Source organism: Limulus polyphemus, unplaced genomic scaffold (genome assembly GCF_000517525.1).
Source record: "Limulus polyphemus unplaced genomic scaffold, Limulus_polyphemus-2.1.2 Scaffold3058, whole genome shotgun sequence".
Lineage (NCBI taxonomy): Eukaryota > Metazoa > Arthropoda > Merostomata > Xiphosura > Limulidae > Limulus > Limulus polyphemus.
This window is the reverse complement of record NW_013668668.1, coordinates 100,587-121,518: the sequence shown is the minus strand read 5'-3', so window position 1 is coordinate 121,518 and position 20,932 is coordinate 100,587. Positions and strand designations below refer to the sequence as shown.

The 20,932-nt window shown below is 34.7% G+C and overlaps 1 protein-coding gene across 1 annotated transcript in view; it reads right to left on the bottom strand.

Moving 5' to 3' along the window:
• The window catches only part of LOC106468575 (papilin-like), a 140,001-nt gene that overhangs the window by 19,053 nt on the left and 100,016 nt on the right, over positions 1-20,932 (bottom strand). The window contains exons 22-28 of the mRNA XM_022396914.1: positions 19,682-19,867; positions 19,406-19,447; positions 18,637-18,807; positions 16,639-16,805; positions 14,428-14,518; positions 5,275-5,445; positions 4,115-4,387 (exon numbers count right to left, since the gene is read on the bottom strand). Of these exons, the coding sequence (XP_022252622.1) occupies positions 4,115-4,387; positions 5,275-5,445; positions 14,428-14,518; positions 16,639-16,805; positions 18,637-18,807; positions 19,406-19,447; positions 19,682-19,867 (1,101 nt within the window). The remainder of the gene's footprint in view (positions 1-4,114; positions 4,388-5,274; positions 5,446-14,427; positions 14,519-16,638; positions 16,806-18,636; positions 18,808-19,405; positions 19,448-19,681; positions 19,868-20,932) is intronic.

The window sequence follows — 20,932 nt, the reverse complement described above, 5'->3', positions numbered from 1 at the left end:
TTCTGGCCTTTTTTAGTCAAATCATGTAGTGGAGCAGCTATAGTTGCAAAGTCCTTCACAAACCTCCGATAATAAGTACAGAGTCCCACTCTCTGACACCAATCTGTTACGTCTCCGCTCGTCAGCTGACTTTCCGCAACTTCGTTCCGACGAAACCTCGGCGACACAAGTCCTCGCTCAACAAAACCAGTTTATTGTCTCCGAATACAACCCTACCGATACACCCACTTTCAACAGTCGCTCCACAACAAACGCTATAACAACGAACGTTAACTTCAACAATACTTTCTGACTGCAGTTCAATTACTCACTACCTACACACATTGTCCCATCACGTTGTGACCATCTTATATATACCAGACTACCCCCAATCTAGTAAATGCTAGGGTATTCACGAAGGAACAGGATATTTCTAGAAAATGTGGCGTGACACTAGTCACGTGACCTCGCTGACGCAACAATACTTTTGTTGCTGCCCCCAGTGGCACAGTGGTATGTCTGTGGACTTACAATGCTAGAATCCGGGTTTTGATACCCATGGTGGGCAGAGCACAGATAGCCTATTGTGCAACTTTGTGTTTAATTACAACCAAACCAAATTTTTGTTGCTAAGCAACTTGACATAAAAACTATTGTTGGAATGCAGTGTTACCACAATGCACTAGCTTTTCTATATATTAGATGTTGTTAATCTAACAAATTTTTACCAATAATTATTTCATGAATATGTCACTAATTCATTTCATGAATGATTTTAATTTTAATTGGTTCACACAGGAATGTACCGACATCTGACTGCCTCAACTGCGCTTTTCTGCCTCTTTGTTGGTCAAGCTTGATTTCCCAAATGTATTTATTTTAGTTAGCTATGAAATGTGAGGTTAAGGTATACTATGGGGTGGTAGTACTTGCTCCATCATTTTTGATGGACTATGTGCTAGTCCAATAAATAATCCATGCATATAGCAGTAATTGTACATGCTACATTAACCAATCAATACTATTCACATCAAGAAATAATTATACTTGCTACAATAAAAAATAAATAAGGTCCAACACTAGAACTATTTATACCTTCTACAATAAACAGTGAATAATATCCACATCCAGAATTAATCCTAACTGCTACAAAAACAACCAATAATGTCTATATCTAGAAGTACTCAAACCTGCTACAATATCTAATCAATAATTTACATATATAGAACTAATCATACCTTCTGCAGTAAATTATAAATAAGGTATACATCTAGAAGTAATTATCACTGCTATAATAAACAATAATTTCCTATATCTAGAACTTATCATACCTTCTGTAATATACAATCAACAATGTATACATCTAGATGTAATTATACCTACTACAATAAACAATGAATAATGTATACATGTAGAATTATATTTGATACAAAAAACAATCAATAATGTCTATATCAAGAACTAATTATAACTACTTTTATGTTCAACCAATTTCTACATCTAGAGCTAACGATACCTTTTAATTATTGAAATATCAATGCCTACATGTGGAACTAATTTTAACTGCTACAATAAACAATCAATAATGTACTCATCTAGAACTAATTATATCTGCTACAGAAATCATTCAATAATGTCCACATCTAGAACTAATCAAATTACTAAAAAAAAACATAAAAACCAATAATGTCCACAACTAGAATTAATCAAATTACTAAAAAAAAACATAAAAACCAATAATGTTTACATCTAGAATTAATCATAACTGCTACAATAAACAATAAATATTGTTTACACTGAGAGCTAATTATGCCTACTACAATATCCAATCACTAATGTAAACATGTAGAAGTAATTATGTCTGCTACAACAAACAATCAATAGTGTCCTCATTTAGAAGTAATTATACCTGCCACAATATCCAATCACAAATGTCCCCATCTAGAACTAACTATATCTGCTATAAAATCAAATGAGTGTTACCTTAAGATGAAAAAAGCTTAAGAGTTTTGAATGAAATACCTACTCTGCCAGTGTCTTAGTTTTGTCAAGAACTAGTATTAACTGTATTAGATATACACTCTAAAGTTCAGTCAGTCAGTAATAACTCTATCTTCTGTTGCAGTAGCTTAATAGAGCTTAGAGAAAGTACAAACTACTGTTATTGTGTTATTAGATCAACCAAGTATTGTAAACACCAAAACTAGCACCAAGTGTACATAGTACAACCTCAATTTAATCTTGTAAAGGACAGAGCTAGCACTAACTGTATATAATATAATATCAATTCATTATTGTAAAGACCATAGCTCCTGGCATTAAGTGTTCTGGTTGACTAAGCTCTTAAGCCATCTAAGCAATGTGCTGTTGGTATTGGTAGTGCAAATAACATTTTAGGTTGCATAAACAAAATACTGAATGTAAGTATAAAGAGGTTATAATTTCATTGTTTAGGTCACTGAGTAGGCCACATTTGGAGTACTGTGTTCAGTCTTGGGCTCCTTACCTGAAAAAGAACATTAAATTTCTGGAAAGGTTCAGAGGAGGGCTGTTATGATGATACCTGGTGTGTAAATGTTATCATGTGTGGGTAAGTTAAGATCTCTGAGCTTGTTTTCTCTTGAAAAAAGGGTAGAGGGGATCTGATTGAGGTGTTTAAGATTATTAAGGTAATTAATAGTGTTTATGCATGACTTTTTTTTCATATGTAATGGTGAGAATGGTAAGACTAGGGGACAGAAATATAAATTTTGGCAAGGAAGAAGTCATCTTCAGCCAAGTCAGCTTCATTTATCTAAGTGATTTGCCTCTGGAATGGGTTGTCTTCAGATGTGGTGGATGCAGTAAATTTGGCCCCCCAGTGGCACAGTGGTATGTCTGCAGACTTACAATGCTAGAAACTGGGTTTTGATACCCATGGTGGGCAGAGCAAAGATAGCCCATTGTGTAGCTTTGTGCTTAACGTCAAACAAACAAAAAACAAACAAGCAGTAAATTTGAGGGAGTTTAAGGAAAAGCTTGATAAATATTTGAATCATGAGGGCAGGCTTTGAGGAGTTATTTTATGTTATTATTATTAAAGGTTTAGGTTTAATTTTGTGGATTGGACAGCCTAGATGGACCAAAAGGTCCCTTGTTATCTGTTAATGTTATGTTACTTCCAAATATATCATATGGGTGGGTGGGGAGGGGGGCTCAGCCCATACCTCCAAATTATTACACTTTTACAATCTTCTGGATTTTTGAAAAAATGCACCTTTTCCTAGACAAGGGCTGAAAATTACAACCCCTTTCATTGAAAACTTACTGATAAACTATACTGTTATTTAGACTAGAAAAAATAACATTTATTTCATTAGAAACCATGATTACTTATGTTTATCATCATAGTAAAATATAATTACCTTTAAACAATATATACATACACACACAGAATTTAAGAGTGACAGTCTATCAGACAATGAAGTCACAAACTGCCCAAAATACAATCTTTTCTGGGGCTGAAGATGCAAAGAAATTACTCTTTCCTGAAAGAAAATTCAGAAAATCTAAAAATCCTACCCTTTCCTGGACTGCAAAATAAAAAACTATCCTTTTGGGCTGAGCCCCCATCCATACTGACCTATATGTAGGGAATGATCCCACTCCCCTGAGCTAGAATCACAAAGCCCAGAGTTAGTACTAACTATACATAACATCAGTTCAATTATGTAAAGCTGATAACCAGTATAATTATACATAGACCAATATTAGCAATAATTGGAAGCACAAATCTATCGATGGTGAGAATGGTAAGACTAGGGGACAGAAATATAAATTTTGGCAGGAAAGAAGTAAGCTTCATTTTCTAAGTGTTTGGCCTCTGGAATGGGTTGTCTGTAATGAGTCTAAGTGTTCTAAGTGTTCCAAGTTTTGGAAAATACCAGTATGTAGTCTAAAGTTGAAGATGATAATATAGTTGATGAGAATGATGTATTCAAGCCAAGTAACTTCACAATATAAACTTTAAAATCAATTTCTTGTAATTGTATTAAAACCGTAATAAATGTAACTTTGAAAAATGTTAATTTAACCTTTAATAGCAGTAAAGAAAAACAGCAAAATTATTTTGTGGATAACAGCTACTTCTTCTTACCTTGTACAGTCATGTTGATTAAACGATACATCTGACCCTCAAATTCATTTCTTGATTCACATTTATATAAACCCGAGTCTTTAGACTTTACCGGATTAATCTGTAGGGATCCATCTGAAAGTTTCTGAAACCTTCCACTTATGAAGTCCACTGGCATGCTATCCTTTGTCCACTTTGCTGCAGAAGTGGCTACACCTTGGCTCAAACAACTGAAAACAACTCGAGATCCTGATTTCACAGTTTCTTCTTCCGTTGTTGTTGGTATGGTTGTTGCTAACATAAAACCTCATTTGTAAGAACACATCTTTAAGCTATTTTATGTTAACTGTAATTAAGATTATTGTAAGGTTGTGTTCCTTTTTTTTAGGCAAGTTTCTAAAACTATTAAGTAAGATTCACTTTTAAAGTTTCAGTGTCTTTCAATTAAAAACAAAACAAAATATGCTGTAGATTAAGAGTTCAAAATTCAACTTTGTGTATTTTCAAACTTTAACACATTTCCTTTTAATATTTTAGTAAGTAAAACAACAACATACAACATTACTATGTTTGAATAAGTTTACCTAAAATCAAACTAAAATCATACACAAGTATACAAATAACTGATACGTTTTGATTGACTCAATCAGCTGTCATCAAATTTTAGTTTTCTGTATGTGATTTAAGTTTGATTTTAAATAAATTATTTGTGCATAGTTATGTTGTTTTTTTGTTTTATTAAACTTAGGAAGTTTTTCCATTTTGGTAAGTAGTTATAATTTGTTGAATGTTAATTCCTGTGTAACACATATTTGTACGTTTTACAGTACGTGAAAGTGAAATAGTGAGTTTGACTGCAGCAATACATTATGTACAACTGCTTGTCCCAGAAAATTTACTTTTACAGCAAAAGAAAAACAATAACATGTAACATAAGATGAAATTAACAAACAATTGACAGATTACTTTAATGATAATGAATGTGGTATAAAGCAATTTACAGAACAGTTTCATTAGAATACATATCAATGGTATTTCACATTAATTGTGATTTCATGTAAAAAACTTAAATTAGACATCAGTGTAAAATAGAAGTTTATCCAATGTGTAATTTGATTTCACAATATATGATACACACAAATTACAGAAGGTATTATTAATTAGTAAATTAACCAACTCACTTGTTATGGTTGGTACTGTACAACGTTTGGTACATCCTTTAAAACAACACTTATTGCTACCAAGACAATCTGCATCATCACGACAGTAATGTCTACAAGTTCTTCTGCGTATCTCAAGTGTTTCATTGGCCATAAAACTTTCAGATGATGGACATTGGCCAGGCTTAATTTCTATTTGAGAATGCATGAGAAAATAGTATTAAGGAAGATGTACAGCTGCAAGTTGTATAAACATGTATATGAGGTAAAGAAAATTAAAACGTTTTAGCCCTACATATAATCAGAATTAATAACAAATTAAATTATCATAAACATCTGGGGAACAAGAAACTATTTGATTCTTCAAGACTGTCCTTGTATATCTATTCTTGAAGAAAGTAAAAATTTAATTCCACCCTTTATTTTTCAAGAAATAATTGACTTCTTTTTTAAAGCACTGGCCTCCATTATTTCTGACAACAATTTACTCCATAAGTCAATTCCGATATGGTATTCCCTCTGCTCACAAGATTAGCTATTCTTGTCCAGTGCTGCCCTATATAAACAAAGCTTTTTCTTTATGCAAGCCACAAGCCTTCTGCTCCCCCCTATTGGAATCAAATGATTCCAACATGTCCCTTATGTAAATCATCATGCATCACTTCTCCACCAATAGAAGCATGACATACATGATGCAAAGGGCTCTCTCCATATACCTCAGCACTTCACGTCACCAACAGTATCGGTGGTACCCAGTGGGAGCTCAGTTTGCCAATTTTCTTCATCACTGGCATATTTTCATCAAAGATCATTGGGTTCTTGAGTTTCATCGGAAGGATTCGTGATCCCGTTTTTTCCCTACCTCCCAAGTCTCCTATACCTGTTTCCTTTCCTCCACCTCAGGATCCCATGACCAGCCAGCATCTGTCAGATGTGGTTCAGGTACTACTATCTCAGCAGGCCATCGAACCTGTTCTACATCCTTCACCAGGTTTTTATTCTAGACTCTTTGTTGTTCCCAAGAGAACCAGGGACTGGAGGCCTGTCATAGATTTGTCCCACCTCAACTGCTTTAACTGTTCTGTTTTACCATGGAATCATTTCTAACCCTATGGTGGGCATTTTCTTTGAGCCTCTGGTTGTCCAAGATGGATGTCGTCAATGCTTATCTCCACATCCTTATATCACCGTGGTCTCGTCCATAACTTCGGTTCATCCATCTCGGGGTAGTTTCTCAATTTCGTGCTCTACCCCTCTGGCATGCTTCTGCCCCTTATGTTTTTTGTCAGATGGTCAGCACTTTTGCCCGCCATCTTCATGCTTTGGGGTTGCAATTCTACCATTATATGGACAACTGGCTTCTTCTGGTTCATTCTGAACTGGAGTCGGCCAGCCATACTTGTCAGCTCCTTCTAGTGGCTGCGTGGGTGGGCTGGTTAATCAAATTGAAGAAGTCCTTCCTCTCACCTACCCAAAATCTCATCCACTTGGGTGTCTTTTTCAACACTCATCTCAGTCAGGCTCAACCTTCTCCTATACGATTTTGTTAGTTAGTTCCCCATGCCAGCTCCCTCACTTTCTGCTCAGGAGGTTCTATCACTTTTTGGGATGTGGGCTCTTCACAATCAATGGAACCTTGCTCAGGATCCCTTGTCAGCTCCTGTTACCCTTCCTTTTACCCTGATGGATGATCTGCATTGGTAGTTGGACAAGGCCCATACATCAATGGGTGCCCTGCTTCCTCCTCATCCAGATTTACATCTTTTCATAGATGTATTCCTTCAGGGCTTGAATCTATGATTCAATCACCAGGAGGCTTTGGGTCGTTGGTCTGTAGATGAAAGATCTGTTCATATCAACGTCCTCGAGTTTCTCACAGTCTATCAGGCTTTGAATCACTTCCTTCCTCTCACCAGGCATTGTCTGGTGATGATTTATTCCAACAATTCTACAGTGGTAGCACATATCAATCACCAAGGGAGCACCCAGTGGAGATTTGTCTGTTTTCAAATGTTGGATCTACTATATTGGGCCTGCATGCATCACATTCATCTCATTGCATGTCCCATTCCGAGTGCTTTCAATCTTGTAGCAGACTGTCTTTCCCACCCCGAACAAATTTATTTAACGGAGTGGTCTTTAAATCCCCTCATTTTCTGGTGGCTTTGCAATTGGTGGGATTTTCCCCATGTAGATGCATTTGCCATATACTTCAATCACAAGTTTCCCCTCTTCTGTTCCCTGGTACCTCATCCTTGGTCTCTGGCTATTGATGCATTCAGCTAGGATTGGTCCTACAAATTCCTTTATGTTTATCCACCTATTTGATTACTTCATTGAATGATCTTTCTCATCCATGCTACTCTGTGTAGAGCCCTTCTGATTGCTCCTTATTGGCCAGCTCAACCATGGTTTCTATGATTACAACAACTGAAACATTTTTCCTCCAGCACCTCTTCCTTTGTCTCCTTCCATTCTTCATCAACCTTGGCCACTGGTTCTACATCCAGCCATTCACGTCTTTTGTATTCATACTTTAGTATTAACTGGTCCTTGGCGAAGAGACTAGGTTTCTCCAATCAAGTAGTTTTCCTATTAGCTCATTCCATATGCCCTTCTTGAATGGAGGTGTATCAGCATAAATGGAAAGTGTTCCACAGTTGGGCTGTGATTCTGAGATCCTACACTGACTGAACTATTGCAGCTCAAGAGGCAGAGTTTTTCACATGGCTTTTTGACCAGCGGTCTTCGGTCTCCTCACCCTTAGATTATCAGGCTGCCTGATCCCATACCTTTCATTTTCCCGATACCATTGAGTTTTTGCCTCCCCTGTCCTTGCTATGTTATTGCATTCCTTCTGGATTTGTTGTCCCCCCAGATGGCATATTCTTCCAAACTGGGATATGAATGTGGTCCTCCATTCCTTCATTTTACCCCTGTTTGAACCACTTTCCCTGTGTTCAATATCTCACCTTTCCCTTAAAACATATTTCCTTCTCCTCTTAACCTGTGGATGTCGAATGTCTGATTTGTTTGCCATTGATGTTTCATGTATGCTTTACCACCATACCTATCATCTCCTTTATCCAGATCGTTCCTTCCTCCCAAAGACCTTGGTGGCTAGGGAGGGTAACTTCTCCTTTTTGCCTATTTCCCTTCTTTCTATTTTTTATTTCTACCCTCATCCTGTTCTGGATAGACTTCTATGTCCAGTATGTACTTTTTGTTGTTATCCTGCTCACAAGGCTTCCTTTCGTTGTACTCGTTCCCGACTCTTTATCCCTTGGCAGTCTTCCTCTGTTTGGTGAGGGTAGAAGGGGAACTATCTCAATTGGGTTTTTCTTTTGATTTGATTGGCTTATTTCTCCTGGAATTTGTTCCAGGTGTTTTCTCATCAGATTCGACACCTCACCTTTTCTTTCGCATCTCATCTTTGTCCACCATTGGAGGAAATCCTACAGTTGGATATGTGGACTACACCTAATATTTTCGTCTCCTATTATGTACACTATATTGTTTCTTCGTTGGGTTTTTGTCTTCCACTTGTATTGGAAGTTATAATTTTCCTATACTGAAAAGGTATTTCTAATAGGTACTTTCCTCTCTCACACTTTCCACCCTTTCTCCCCACTTTCTTTAGGTGCTTATGTCTTCTGCCAAACCTCGAAGTGATAGTTTGGTAGAGGCATATAGAGGGCGTCACGTAAGTCATGCTCCTATTGGTTGAGAAGTGATGCATGATGATTTACATGAGAGACATGTTGGTATCATTCAATTCCAATAGGAGGAGCAGACAGCTTGTGGCATGCATAAAGAAAACATTTGCAAATAGAGGACAGCACTGGACGAGAATAGCTAATCTTGTGAATGAGGAAAGTAAATATAGGAAATACATTTTCAGTATAGGAAAATTATAACTTATCCTCTTTGAAAAATAAATCTGTTTAATTGGCCTATACTGTCGTTTCCAAATTTTAAATTTGTGTTCCTTTGTCCTACTACCTTCAGAATGTAGCACAAAAAATTAGAGGCCTTTATCCTATTAATCCCCTCATAATCTCGTAACATTCCATAAGATCACCTATTACCCTTTTCTCAAGAGCAAATATGTTAAGAGATCAAAATTTCTTTTTGGAATCAGTCAAGCAGCCATTCTCTAGCTTAGCTTTATCCAAAAAGTTAATATTCTTTCTTAGTAAGGAGACCAACACTGTATACAGTATTCTGTATTCTAAGTGAGGTCCAAGTTGAAAATCTAAGTTTATCAAGTCCACACCTTTCCCCTTGTCCAGCTAACAAGTAATGCCCTTGATAAAAGATAACACATTAGCAGACAAGGTTTCATCTTTAATGAATCCATGTTAGCCTTCATTAATGCTATTATATTTCATTTAATGTTTTTTAAAGTTTCTATTCTCAGACTCTAGAATTTTTCATCCTACAAAAATATGGCCTATAATTTCCAAGACAGCTCTTGTTTATCACCTCTTTAAGAATAGGAGTAAAATAAAAACAAATTTTAATACTCAAGCACTTGCCCACTGTCCACTGATCTAACAAAAATGAAAGACAGGGGAATATATATCTAATATCTGATCTCCTTTAAGACTTTGGGAAAAACATTATCTGGTCCTGGTGCTTTCAGTGTTTCCACTCACCACCAAGATATTAATATTTAAATGTTTCACCTTAATTCCGACATTTCCAATAGAATGGTCAAAGTCATGAATATTGCTAACATTCTTCATTGTAAAAACAGAAGAGAACATTTAAAAGGCCAACATTACATGGTATTCAACCTTGCCATCAGCATCCTTCAAGGATCCAATCACCATTTTAACATTTTGCTTGCCTTTAACAATACTTAAAAAATCTTTACTGTTAACTTTGATATGTGTGAACTGTTACTCATAAGCTTATTTGGATTCCTTAATTTCTTTTAACCACATACTTAGCTTGCCTATAGTTGTGTAAATTTTCTAACCTTCTTAAAGTTATGGAATTTATCCTTCATTTTTCTCCTTTATGTTAAATAACTTAAGAATACAATTATTGTTTATCATTATAAAGTACCAGAAACCTTTGGTCATTTCTCCCATCTGTTGAACTACATATTAATAGGTGTTAGTTACTGTGGATCTCAATTACACCAAATAGTTTTATGCTGTAGCAATCCATATATTACAGCCAAAGGGAGAATATTTTTTTTTCAAACATTAACATGTATGAAGAACAACTGGCAGATTGCTGCTCTGTTGCATGGTGATCTGTCATTACATATTGCAGGCAGTCATCCATCTCAGTTCAGTATGAGATTACAAAATTGACAAACATATGCTTTACAGTTTGGAAGACTTTTTTTTTTGTCCAAACTTGCAGAATAAGGATGATAAGGTGCATCCTGTAACTGACACAACTCAGCAAACTACCAAGTCATATCCAGAGCTTTAAGTAATTGTCTCCATTTTGTCAATGTCCACATAGATTGGTTCAATTACTTTAGAACACCCTTTGACAAGACAAACTATTCTTTTTAGCTCTGTTAAACTGTGAAACTTCCTTTAAAATACTGCCCATTACAGCTAAACTAACAATCACACAGTCAAACTTCACTTTCACTAACTAAACTTTTTCTGACTTACTTCACTTAACTTGTTGGTTACCATGCACAGTTGTATTCAAAGCTTTAAATAATTGTCTTTTTTTTCTGTCAATAGTCCATACAGGCCAATTCAGTTACTTTAAAACCAATTGATAAGACAAATTATTTTTCCTATTCTGTTGTTACAATACATCTGTGAAACACACTATAGAAATCACCCATTAAGGCTAATCACTCACACACACCAACTAACTTCATGTTTTCTTTCAATAACTAACTCTAACTATCTTTTTTTTTTTTTTTACTTTTTTAGAAATCGCCCGTCACTGCTAAACTGCCAATAACTCAGTCTAGATCTGTCCAATTATCTCTCACTTAACTTGCTTTCTTCTATTTGCACATATTTATAACACGCAGCAGAATAATATAGAAATCCCTAACCCTCTAGTAGCAATAATATTACACAAAACTAGAAAAACTTCGAGTAAGATGATGTCAGTAATATTACTAAAGCCTAGTACATCAATTAAACAGCATACACAAGGTACAACTCATACAAAGTTACATAACAAACTTGTCATAACCATTACTTTTAAAATAATTAACTTTTAATGCACTTCTTATGAAACTAAATGATCATTAAATATTAAATCACTAAATAAACTAAATAATAACTATGAAGCTAAACAGTCTTGTATATCCAACAATTAGTAAAGTGGTAGTCTTGTAACTCAACCTGAAAGTTACAGAATGTTGCATGTTGAGCCACCAGAATTATGAAGAGATGGCAAGGCAACACCAAGTGGACAAGCCCTCGCCCCAACCTGAAGAAGCACAAAATGCAATGCACCAAACTCAGAATTATAGGACCTGTCATGCCTCACTCATCCTGAAGAAACAGAGATTACTCGGCCTGGGATTATGAACTGAAATCCTATATCCCCAATCTGAGGGGGCAAGGCAACAACACCTGCTCCCAAATTATGAGGAGGATGTGGAACAAATTAAGTCCAACCAATGGCTCAGGAATTTATGCTCTTGTATAGAATTAGAAGGGGTCGAGGACCCTCTTCCATGATGACCAAAAAGAAGGGCCATGCTCAACTCAACCAGAGAGCAAAGAGTCATCTCTGAACTGGAATTACAAGAAGACTCCCTTGTAGACTGGTCCTGCTCCTAACATACATCTGGAAAAACCATTCAGGGTTATTGGTAGGAAATTTGCTCTCTTCTCCTTGATTGGAATAATGAGTTCAAGCATCAATCAGGAGGAATAAACCTCTGTTAACCACTCCAACGACTGTAAACTGGGAGTGGTAAAGACTTCCATGCTCCACTAGAAGAAATGAGAGGGGGGGGGATTACTCACAATGGGGAGTTCTGAGAAATGATGCTCCAGAGACAGTGCAATAGTTCACTATTTTGAAAGGCCAACCGACCCCAATTTATTCAATCTAAGAGTCAGCAGGGATGGGAAAAATCCCCTTAAGCTTTACTCATAATAGTCCATGAGTGGTAGTCCAGTAGTGTATTTTGTCTTATGGTAGTCTTATGGAACACCCCATCTCAATAGAGCTCATTGCTACAAGGAATGTTTTTTTTTATTGGTCGACTGGTAGCAAATGTGGATTTGGAAATAAGCATACCTGACTAGGCAAAATCACCACAGAGTGGAAACCTAATGAAAATGACGAGAGTATTCCTGAAAAAGAATAGAAAGAAACACAAAAGAAATGAAGTAACTCGCCTCTTTTAGAAACTAGCTAGGGCATGGAGAATATCTATGGGTAGCCAAAAACCTTCCATGGAGGCAATTGCCAAATCATGTAAATAATGAGATATAAAAATATTAGGCGTGGTCCACATACTAGCTTGGACAATTTCTTCAAGTGGGTGACACAACAGAGCTGCTAGGGGGATTGAGATATGGATAATTTGATAAGATAAGACCCAAAGAAGTCTCCACTCCTCATCTGAAAGCCCAGAGTTAGCAATACACACCAATTGATGAACCCAATCTGTCAAAGTGACAGGGGATAAGTCATGTGAAACCTTAAGATCCCAATGGATAAACAAACAGTGACATAAACCCCAAAACCCTTCAGTGCATGCAACATAATATCGAAAAGCTTGAACTGGGCATAAAAGAAGATCTGGATATGAGCGATCATAAATATGAGAAATGGGGGAAGATGAATAGGGAAGAAAGCCTTATCCCCTTCTTTAGCCACTGAAGTTTGGGGAAGAAAGGATCTATTGGGATACAACAAATCATAAGTGGAATGGTAAAGAGTCTTATGAATACAAATTGCAAACACATCTGAATGTTAGCTAACAAGAGAAGAAAATAAGTTTTAAGTGAAAGGTGATATAGGGAACATGACATCAAAGGTTCAAAGAGATATCCAAATTAGGAACCAGGAAAGGACATCAAGGACATATAAACCATAAAAATATCAGAAGCAAGGACAAAACCAGAGACTTAAAAACTTTACGTCTTCCAGAAAAACGAAAAGTAGCTGAAAAAGCTGTCTTGTACAGAGAAATGGACGAAGGTGCCAAACTTTTGTTGAATAACCATGTCAGAAATCGAGAAACATGTGGAACAGTGGGACAAGAGGGATTAAAACCACGTCTGATAGACCACTGACGATAACTAAATCATTTCCATTGATAAACATCAAACAAAGAATGCCAAATGGACTGCATTAATAAAAATGCTACCTGAGAGGTCAATCTACAATGACGTGCAATGGACTGTGTAAAATCCAGGTGTGAAGCCAGAGAGAATAGTGATTGCCGGATGAAGAATGTCCAACCAAGACTCACATAAGAGGGATGGCCAGAGAGGAAGCAGAAGAGGTTGGCACTCCTAAAGATATTGAAGGAGTGGAAACCAAGGCTGACCCAGCCAATATGGTGCCACCAGATGAACTCCACAAAATGGGGAGTAAAGCAGTGCAAGAACTTTGAAGAACAGACAAATTGGAAGGATCAAGAAAAAATTTTTAATTTTGATTTTAAAACTGAAATAAACTATTGAAGAGTTTATCATGATGATAGATTCCTATCAGATATATACATTTCTGTTGAAATTAATCATTTTGGTTAACTATCTTTCATACATTTTCCCCTGTTATGATTTTTGTATAAAGTTACAAGTATGTATTTCATATGTCATTACATTTATGATAAATTTATAAGTTAAATGTAATATAACATTGTATCTGAATACCACAACAGTGTATTTTAGTAAAAAGTTTGCAAATGCTGAAATAAACAAAATTTGTAAGAAACTTTTTACAAATACCTAGTTTAATTTTTGGACAAGTGTTTCAAGTCAGATATCTTTATCAGTTAATTACATAGTGAAATTTAATTGCTAATAAGTGCACTTTTTTATATACCATTTTAATAATTTACTTTAAAAAGGAAACTCTGAGAAAGTTGTTCATGTTCCTCGTAATGATGCTTATTTACAAAATATATATTTTTTCATTTATATTAAAAGGTAAATTCAAAATTTTTGTAAAAAACTGGGACTGAAAATAGACAAAGATGATGTGACATACGTTTTTGGCAAGTAGCTTCTATTCTTGCTTCATCATCTTTGTTGTCATTAACTCTGACAACACAACGCTCTCCTTCTTCACAGTTATGTAACTATAAGAAAAAATTTTAGTGTTATAATTGCACAGAATTACTGGGGGCTACATTATTATTTTGATTTTTAATATATATAAGTACAATGTTGCCTTTGTAAGCACACTATCTAATTGTATCACTTTAAATCACAAATTGCAACTCTTCAATGTAAACTATATACTGGTGTTGCATATTATAGATGCCAATTACATGAACTTATGTGAGTGAACCAAATTAGAATAATTGTCTTTATATATCATGTATTTACTCTATATTATAATAACTTCTGATCAGAGTAAGCTATATGCTTAGAGCAAAACTATAAATCAACCTTGTCATCAGTACAGCCAATCAAATATACTTTTTTTTAACTTTCTGTTTATAAAAATTAGTTACTGTTAGAATTTTTGGCCATAAAAGAAGTGTAATACAAGTATAAACCTATAAACACTTTAAATGAATAAATAATAGAATAATAAGTAGGTCTATAATATTATATGACATTTTAATAAGAAACTTCTGCATGAGCCTGTGGGTTAAAATCTTCAGTACATGATGTACACTGTTATTGCTTAAATAAAAAACTTATATATAAACAACTAGCTACTCTTAAATTAGAAGTTCAGAATAGGATCTCATTTCTAAAGAAGATGACTGAAGTAAGGGGCGAGCTCAAAATTGTGATCACATAGAAAAGAAGTCTGAGGTTTGGAATTTATTTAAACAATACTTCCCAAGTGGAATAGCTGTAAGTTTAAATACTTACAATGGTAATATCTGGGGTTCAATCCCCCACAGTGGAGACAGCAAATAAACTAACATGGCTTTGCTCTATAAACAAACAAACAACTAATTAAAAAAATTTGTTTGTTTGTTGTTCAGCAAAAAGCTACACAATGGGTTATCTGTGCTGTGCCTACCATGAGTATCAAAACCTGGTTTTTAGTGTAGTAAGTTTGCAGACAATTTAAGATACTTAAACACTTTTCTGGGTGGAGGTGAGATGTACAAAGACATCAACATCAGTGAAGAACTGACTAGCAAGCAGAATAAAGAGCTACAAGATCTACTGTGTCAGTACACAGAGGTCTTCACAGATAGACCAGGAAAGACCTATGATTTAGATAGTTTATATAGTGCGAGTGTTAAATTTAGTTATTTTTAGAAGCAACAGCTTATCACAAGTTTGTTTACATAACTGTGTGTGAATCATGCATTGTGTAGTTCAATTGTTGTGAACTGGTTGTATTATTGCATCATGTTACTAAAACCTTCCAAATTTTCTTCTTGTTTAAATTGAGTATTATTCCATAATAAAATCTCATAGTGTGTGAAACGTTCTAGGCCACTGTTGGGCTATAAATACACATCCAAAATGTAGTTTGAGGCATAGATAGATAGATATAGACTATGTGATTGTGAGTTTAATGATAAAGAGCATATAGTGGGGATTTCTAAAGTGAAATTATCAGATTGTATTGTAATAACAGAGTAGAGAAGAATAATTTGTCTTTTCAATTGTATTCTAAAGTAACTGAACCAGCCTGTGTGGACTCTGACGAAAAAAAAAAAAAAGAGACAATTATTTAAAGCTCTGGATACAACTGTGACAATCAACAGTGTAACAAACATTTGTATATATGTTTGGCTTGTTTTAATATATTATTTTAAAACTAGTGGACTGTGTGCTCTTTGTTTATTGTTTAAATTTATCGCCAACAAGTCACAGACACCTACTGTAAAAAATCCAGCCCATACATAAAACCTGACAATCTTGTCAGACCAAACAGAAGAATTTGATCATCACACTTATAACACTCCCACAGCTCCAAAGTGCAGAGTTTGAGTTTTTCTCCAGAAATGGAAAATGAATCTCACATCTACAGTCCAGAACAAACCAATTGATCATACTCAGCCATTTTAACTTTGCACATTAGCTTCTTTTTTGTAAATTCTACTTCAGTTATTTTAATGACTAGAATGTCATTTATACTTTGTGTCAAAAATATATAATCATATAATGTTATATACAGTAAATAGTCCATAAAAGCTAACCAAAATAATATCATTTTAATGATAGCTACATATTTCATAAATGTTTCCTTTTAAGAATATACAGTTGACAAGAGTAACAATACCTGGCAAGGGTTGTAACATCGACAGAAGGTGCAACCTTGCTGATCTTTATATTCATCTATTCCAAATGTACACTGAAGTTGACCACAGTTTGAAGATGGGCAGGTAGGTTCATATGGTAGTACAGATGTGTGGATCATATCTTGTTCATTGTCATTGACCAGAACTGCTGAAATTGGTATATAAATGAAGACAATTGTTAACTGAGATGTCCTTACTGATAAAAGTTTAAGCCAAAATGCTGGAAAATAAATATTAACCTTATTTAAGTCTTTACATAAATGTTTCGTAATTTGATTGTGATGTTATGTGTTAGAGTAAATAAAAAAAAATTATATTTTGCTATCTTTTAATGGTATATTTACAATGTGCAGTGGCTTTAGTAAGGCTTACAAAAATGGAACACAACTGTATAAGTTAGCATCTATACTTTATATTATTACATGATTGAAAATACAGAAGGATATTGCAATAATTATTAGCTTTAATATTTGGTATTGATATTATTTTGGTAATGTATGTATGTATGTTTTTAATTATGCACAAAGGTACACATAGGCTATCTGTGCTCTGCCCACCACGGGTATCGAAACCCGGTTTCTAGCATTGTAAGTCCGCAGACATATATTTTGGTAATAACAAGCTTTACAACAATTTTCATGTGTTTTTTTCTATAAAACATGGCTCCCAGACATCATCTCCAGTCACTGTCTCTGTGCCTCATTAGTTTCTAGTGTTACAAGTCACCACTGTTCTACACATATGTTATATAACAAGAAATAAAATTCAAATTAAGAAAAAAAGGAAGTCCATACTGCCTTAAATAATCTATTGTAATGACTCGCAATCTGCAGGTCGCGGGTTTGAGTCCCCTTCACACCAAACATGCTCGCCCTTTCAGCCGTGGGGGAATTATAATGTGACAGTCAATCCCGCTATTCGTTGGTAAAAGTGTAGTTGGCGGTGGGTGGTGATGACTAGCTGCCTTCCCTCTAGTCTTACACTGCTAAATTAGGGATGGCTAGCGCAGATAGTCCTCGTGTAGCTTTGCGCGAAAATTCAAACAAACAAACAAACTTTAGGTACACAAGTCTTCTAAAGTCATACCCAGTTATATTCAAATCAAGTGTTATATAACTTCTCAATGGGTCAAACTGTGAATAAAAAAAAAAGCTTGCAGTTTTAAGAGCCACCATAAAGGAAATTCACAGAAACAGTTCAATGTTAAAAGTCCAAGTTTACCAAAAACATCTGGAACCTGCTAACAAGTTAGCCTTCAAAGATTGGAACAGTCTTGACTATGTCAGCTGGTTTAGACCAACCAACAGCGCCAAAAAGAAATGGACCAACCATAATAAGAAACTCGAGAAGTTGATAGAAAACCAGAAAACAGAGGTATAAAATTTGCAACCTGTTAATCTTTCTTCTTCAGTTTTAAATATCTAAAGTGAACTATTAACTGATAATCAGATTTCTATGTTAAACTTAGGTTTAAACTCTGCTGTCAAACCTAGAACTTAACTTATGGAATAAATTGTTGCTACCACAGAATCCAAGTTAAATTTGAAATTTAAATTGAATCTCAATGAAGCAAAAAAAAAAATCAAAACTTACAAACACTCTAGACTTTCAACATATAAGCACATAAAACCCAACCTTAATACCAATGATGTCAATGCCTTAAAAGAATTAAGTCCTAACAATGAGATATATTAATGAGAGCTGACAAAGGTAGTTGTAGATAAATATTAAGTACCAAAAGAAGACAGACTAATGCTCTGCTGAAACATGTAATATGTTCCTCCCAAAATGAATCACTTCATTATGCTTATACATCATTGTTTGTCAAATTGTAATTATATTAGAATAATATGTTTCATACTCAAGTATTTGCTGTAGCTTAAATATAATGGATTTAGCTGCACTGACAAAGGTACATTTAGTGCCAAATTTTGTGGAATAAGATCTGCTATGGGAGATACCTTGATAACTATACTTACGAGTACTTTCAGTGCAAAATTTCATGCAAAACTCATAGGATTTGAAACGGTTTTTATTCCCTTTACAGCCACTATAAACAAAAGGTAAGCACTGTTGACTCTTTGGATCAAAAAACCAGCGAGGCAAAGATTGACTGCAGGTCCCAGGATCAACAGACAATGAACAGACATCTAGTGCAAATAAAAACAAAATTGTCATGGTTTCTTCTAACGTACACGTACACGTGGATTATGGCAAGGTAGGACAAACCAACCAGTTTTAATGCATACAAAAATAGAGGGAAAAATAGATAATATGCTATATAATTCCAAATATATGTTACAAAATAAATGAAACATCTCTAAATCCATAGTTTCAATTCAGCAGAAGAGAAGCAAAAACTAAGTATTCTAGCTTATCCATATTTTTGAAAAGATGCAAAAACAATATTAGCATTACTATTCTGCACATCAAATAAAAAAGCAAAAAATTAATTTCTTGAATGAAATAAAAAGCAATTAGGTTAATAAAACAAATTTCTTAAGCATATTTTATTACATATTTTTAGATGAAAAGATCAGAGTTCAGAGTTCTTCAAAACAATCCTCTTTCAAAATTTCATAATCATGCTTGTGTGGCCTGTGAGACATGTATTAATAAAATCTATACATTTTGTTATGTGAGAAGTAATTATGTAAGTTAAAAATATCAAAAAATTTATAAAAACCCTATGCCATTTTATATAAAAACTGAAATCATATCATTATTTATTTAGAAAAAGTAGATTACCTGCATTGCCTTTGATGACTGGTTTTGTTGTTGCATGTTTTTCTGTAATATTAGAAGATATAATTCACGTAACTTACATAAATGTTTATTAATACAAGAAATAAATTTATTATGTACACAAAAATGTAACAAAAAAGCAGTTATTTTGTTTTTAAAGCCTTGAAAATTTCAGTGTAACAAAATAATATTAAGTTAAAGTGCATAAAGCATGTCAATCAAACATTAAAAACTATGTATTTTTATCCCACCTTCTTTCAGTAATGATATAAATGTTACCTTCAGTTGGTTTTTTCACACAGCGAAGTTCACATTCTCTTCGATCACTAAATCTATTGCTATTTCCTTCACATCCTCCATAGATGAATCGCTTGCAAATGTTAATTCTGGAATCGTAATACCACTGTGGAAAAAATCCTCTACAAGGTCCCTTATCGAAAGGCTGAGCACAGGTATTTACAGGAACTAGAATAAATTGCTAACTATTAGTACACAGAGAATATAAAGTATGCTTATACTTTCATGTGCTTGAGATTAAAACAAATAATCAGATTTTAGTATGTTTACAACAAAACATACAGTGTTGTGGCATGTTCACAACAATACATACAGTATATATGCTACAATGGTGTGGCTACCTGTTATACAAGTGTAACACAAAGACACCCTGTGTGTGATAGTTGCCATCTAATACAATCAATCCACCATATTATTGTAAATTTGTGTCCTAAATGCTGCTTTTTGGGGATGTATCAGTGACCTACATTCGACAACACCTGATGCTGTCAAATGGATCTCAGGCCTTGATATATACCTCTACTTTGTTCTAACATTCTACATGACGAAGAAGGCTATAATCCATCACCGATTCTGTGTTTTACTTTTTGCTCAATAATTTTTGTTGTGGGGGGGAGGAGAGATTTACATGTGAATATGTTGCATTTATTCTCATTTTTTAACCTCACCATAAGGACAATGTTAAGGACAACACGGGATCTATTGGTCCACCTAGACTGACCCATTCACCAAACTAAACTATTAAAAAAAAACAGCTCAAAGACAGCCCTATGTTGGATATACAAGACTGTTTAGTGTAAGAGTTATTATTTAGTTCATTTAGTGATCTAATATTTAATGATTATTTAGTTTTCGTAATAAGAGTGTTAAAGTTAATTATTTTAAAAATGACTGTTATAACAAATTTCATTACGTAACTCGGATAAGAGTCGTATTTTTGGTGTGTAGTTCAATGGTTGTAGTATTGTTGTAGTCATCTTTCTCAAAACCTCTGAGTTTTTCTTGCTCTGTGAGTATTGTTCATCATAGTGTTACGACAGCGAAAGTCACGTGATGCTGGAGTTTCTAGAAGGATCATGACTTATCGAGGAACCCTGTGAATGTCCCAGTGTCTACTAGATGCCCTCTTTTTTAGTATATAAGCCTAGCAAGAAAAAACAGTGCAATTTGAAGAGATATAGATAGATTGAAGAGATAGATAATTGAGTCAAGCGAACAGTAGGCGCTGTAAGT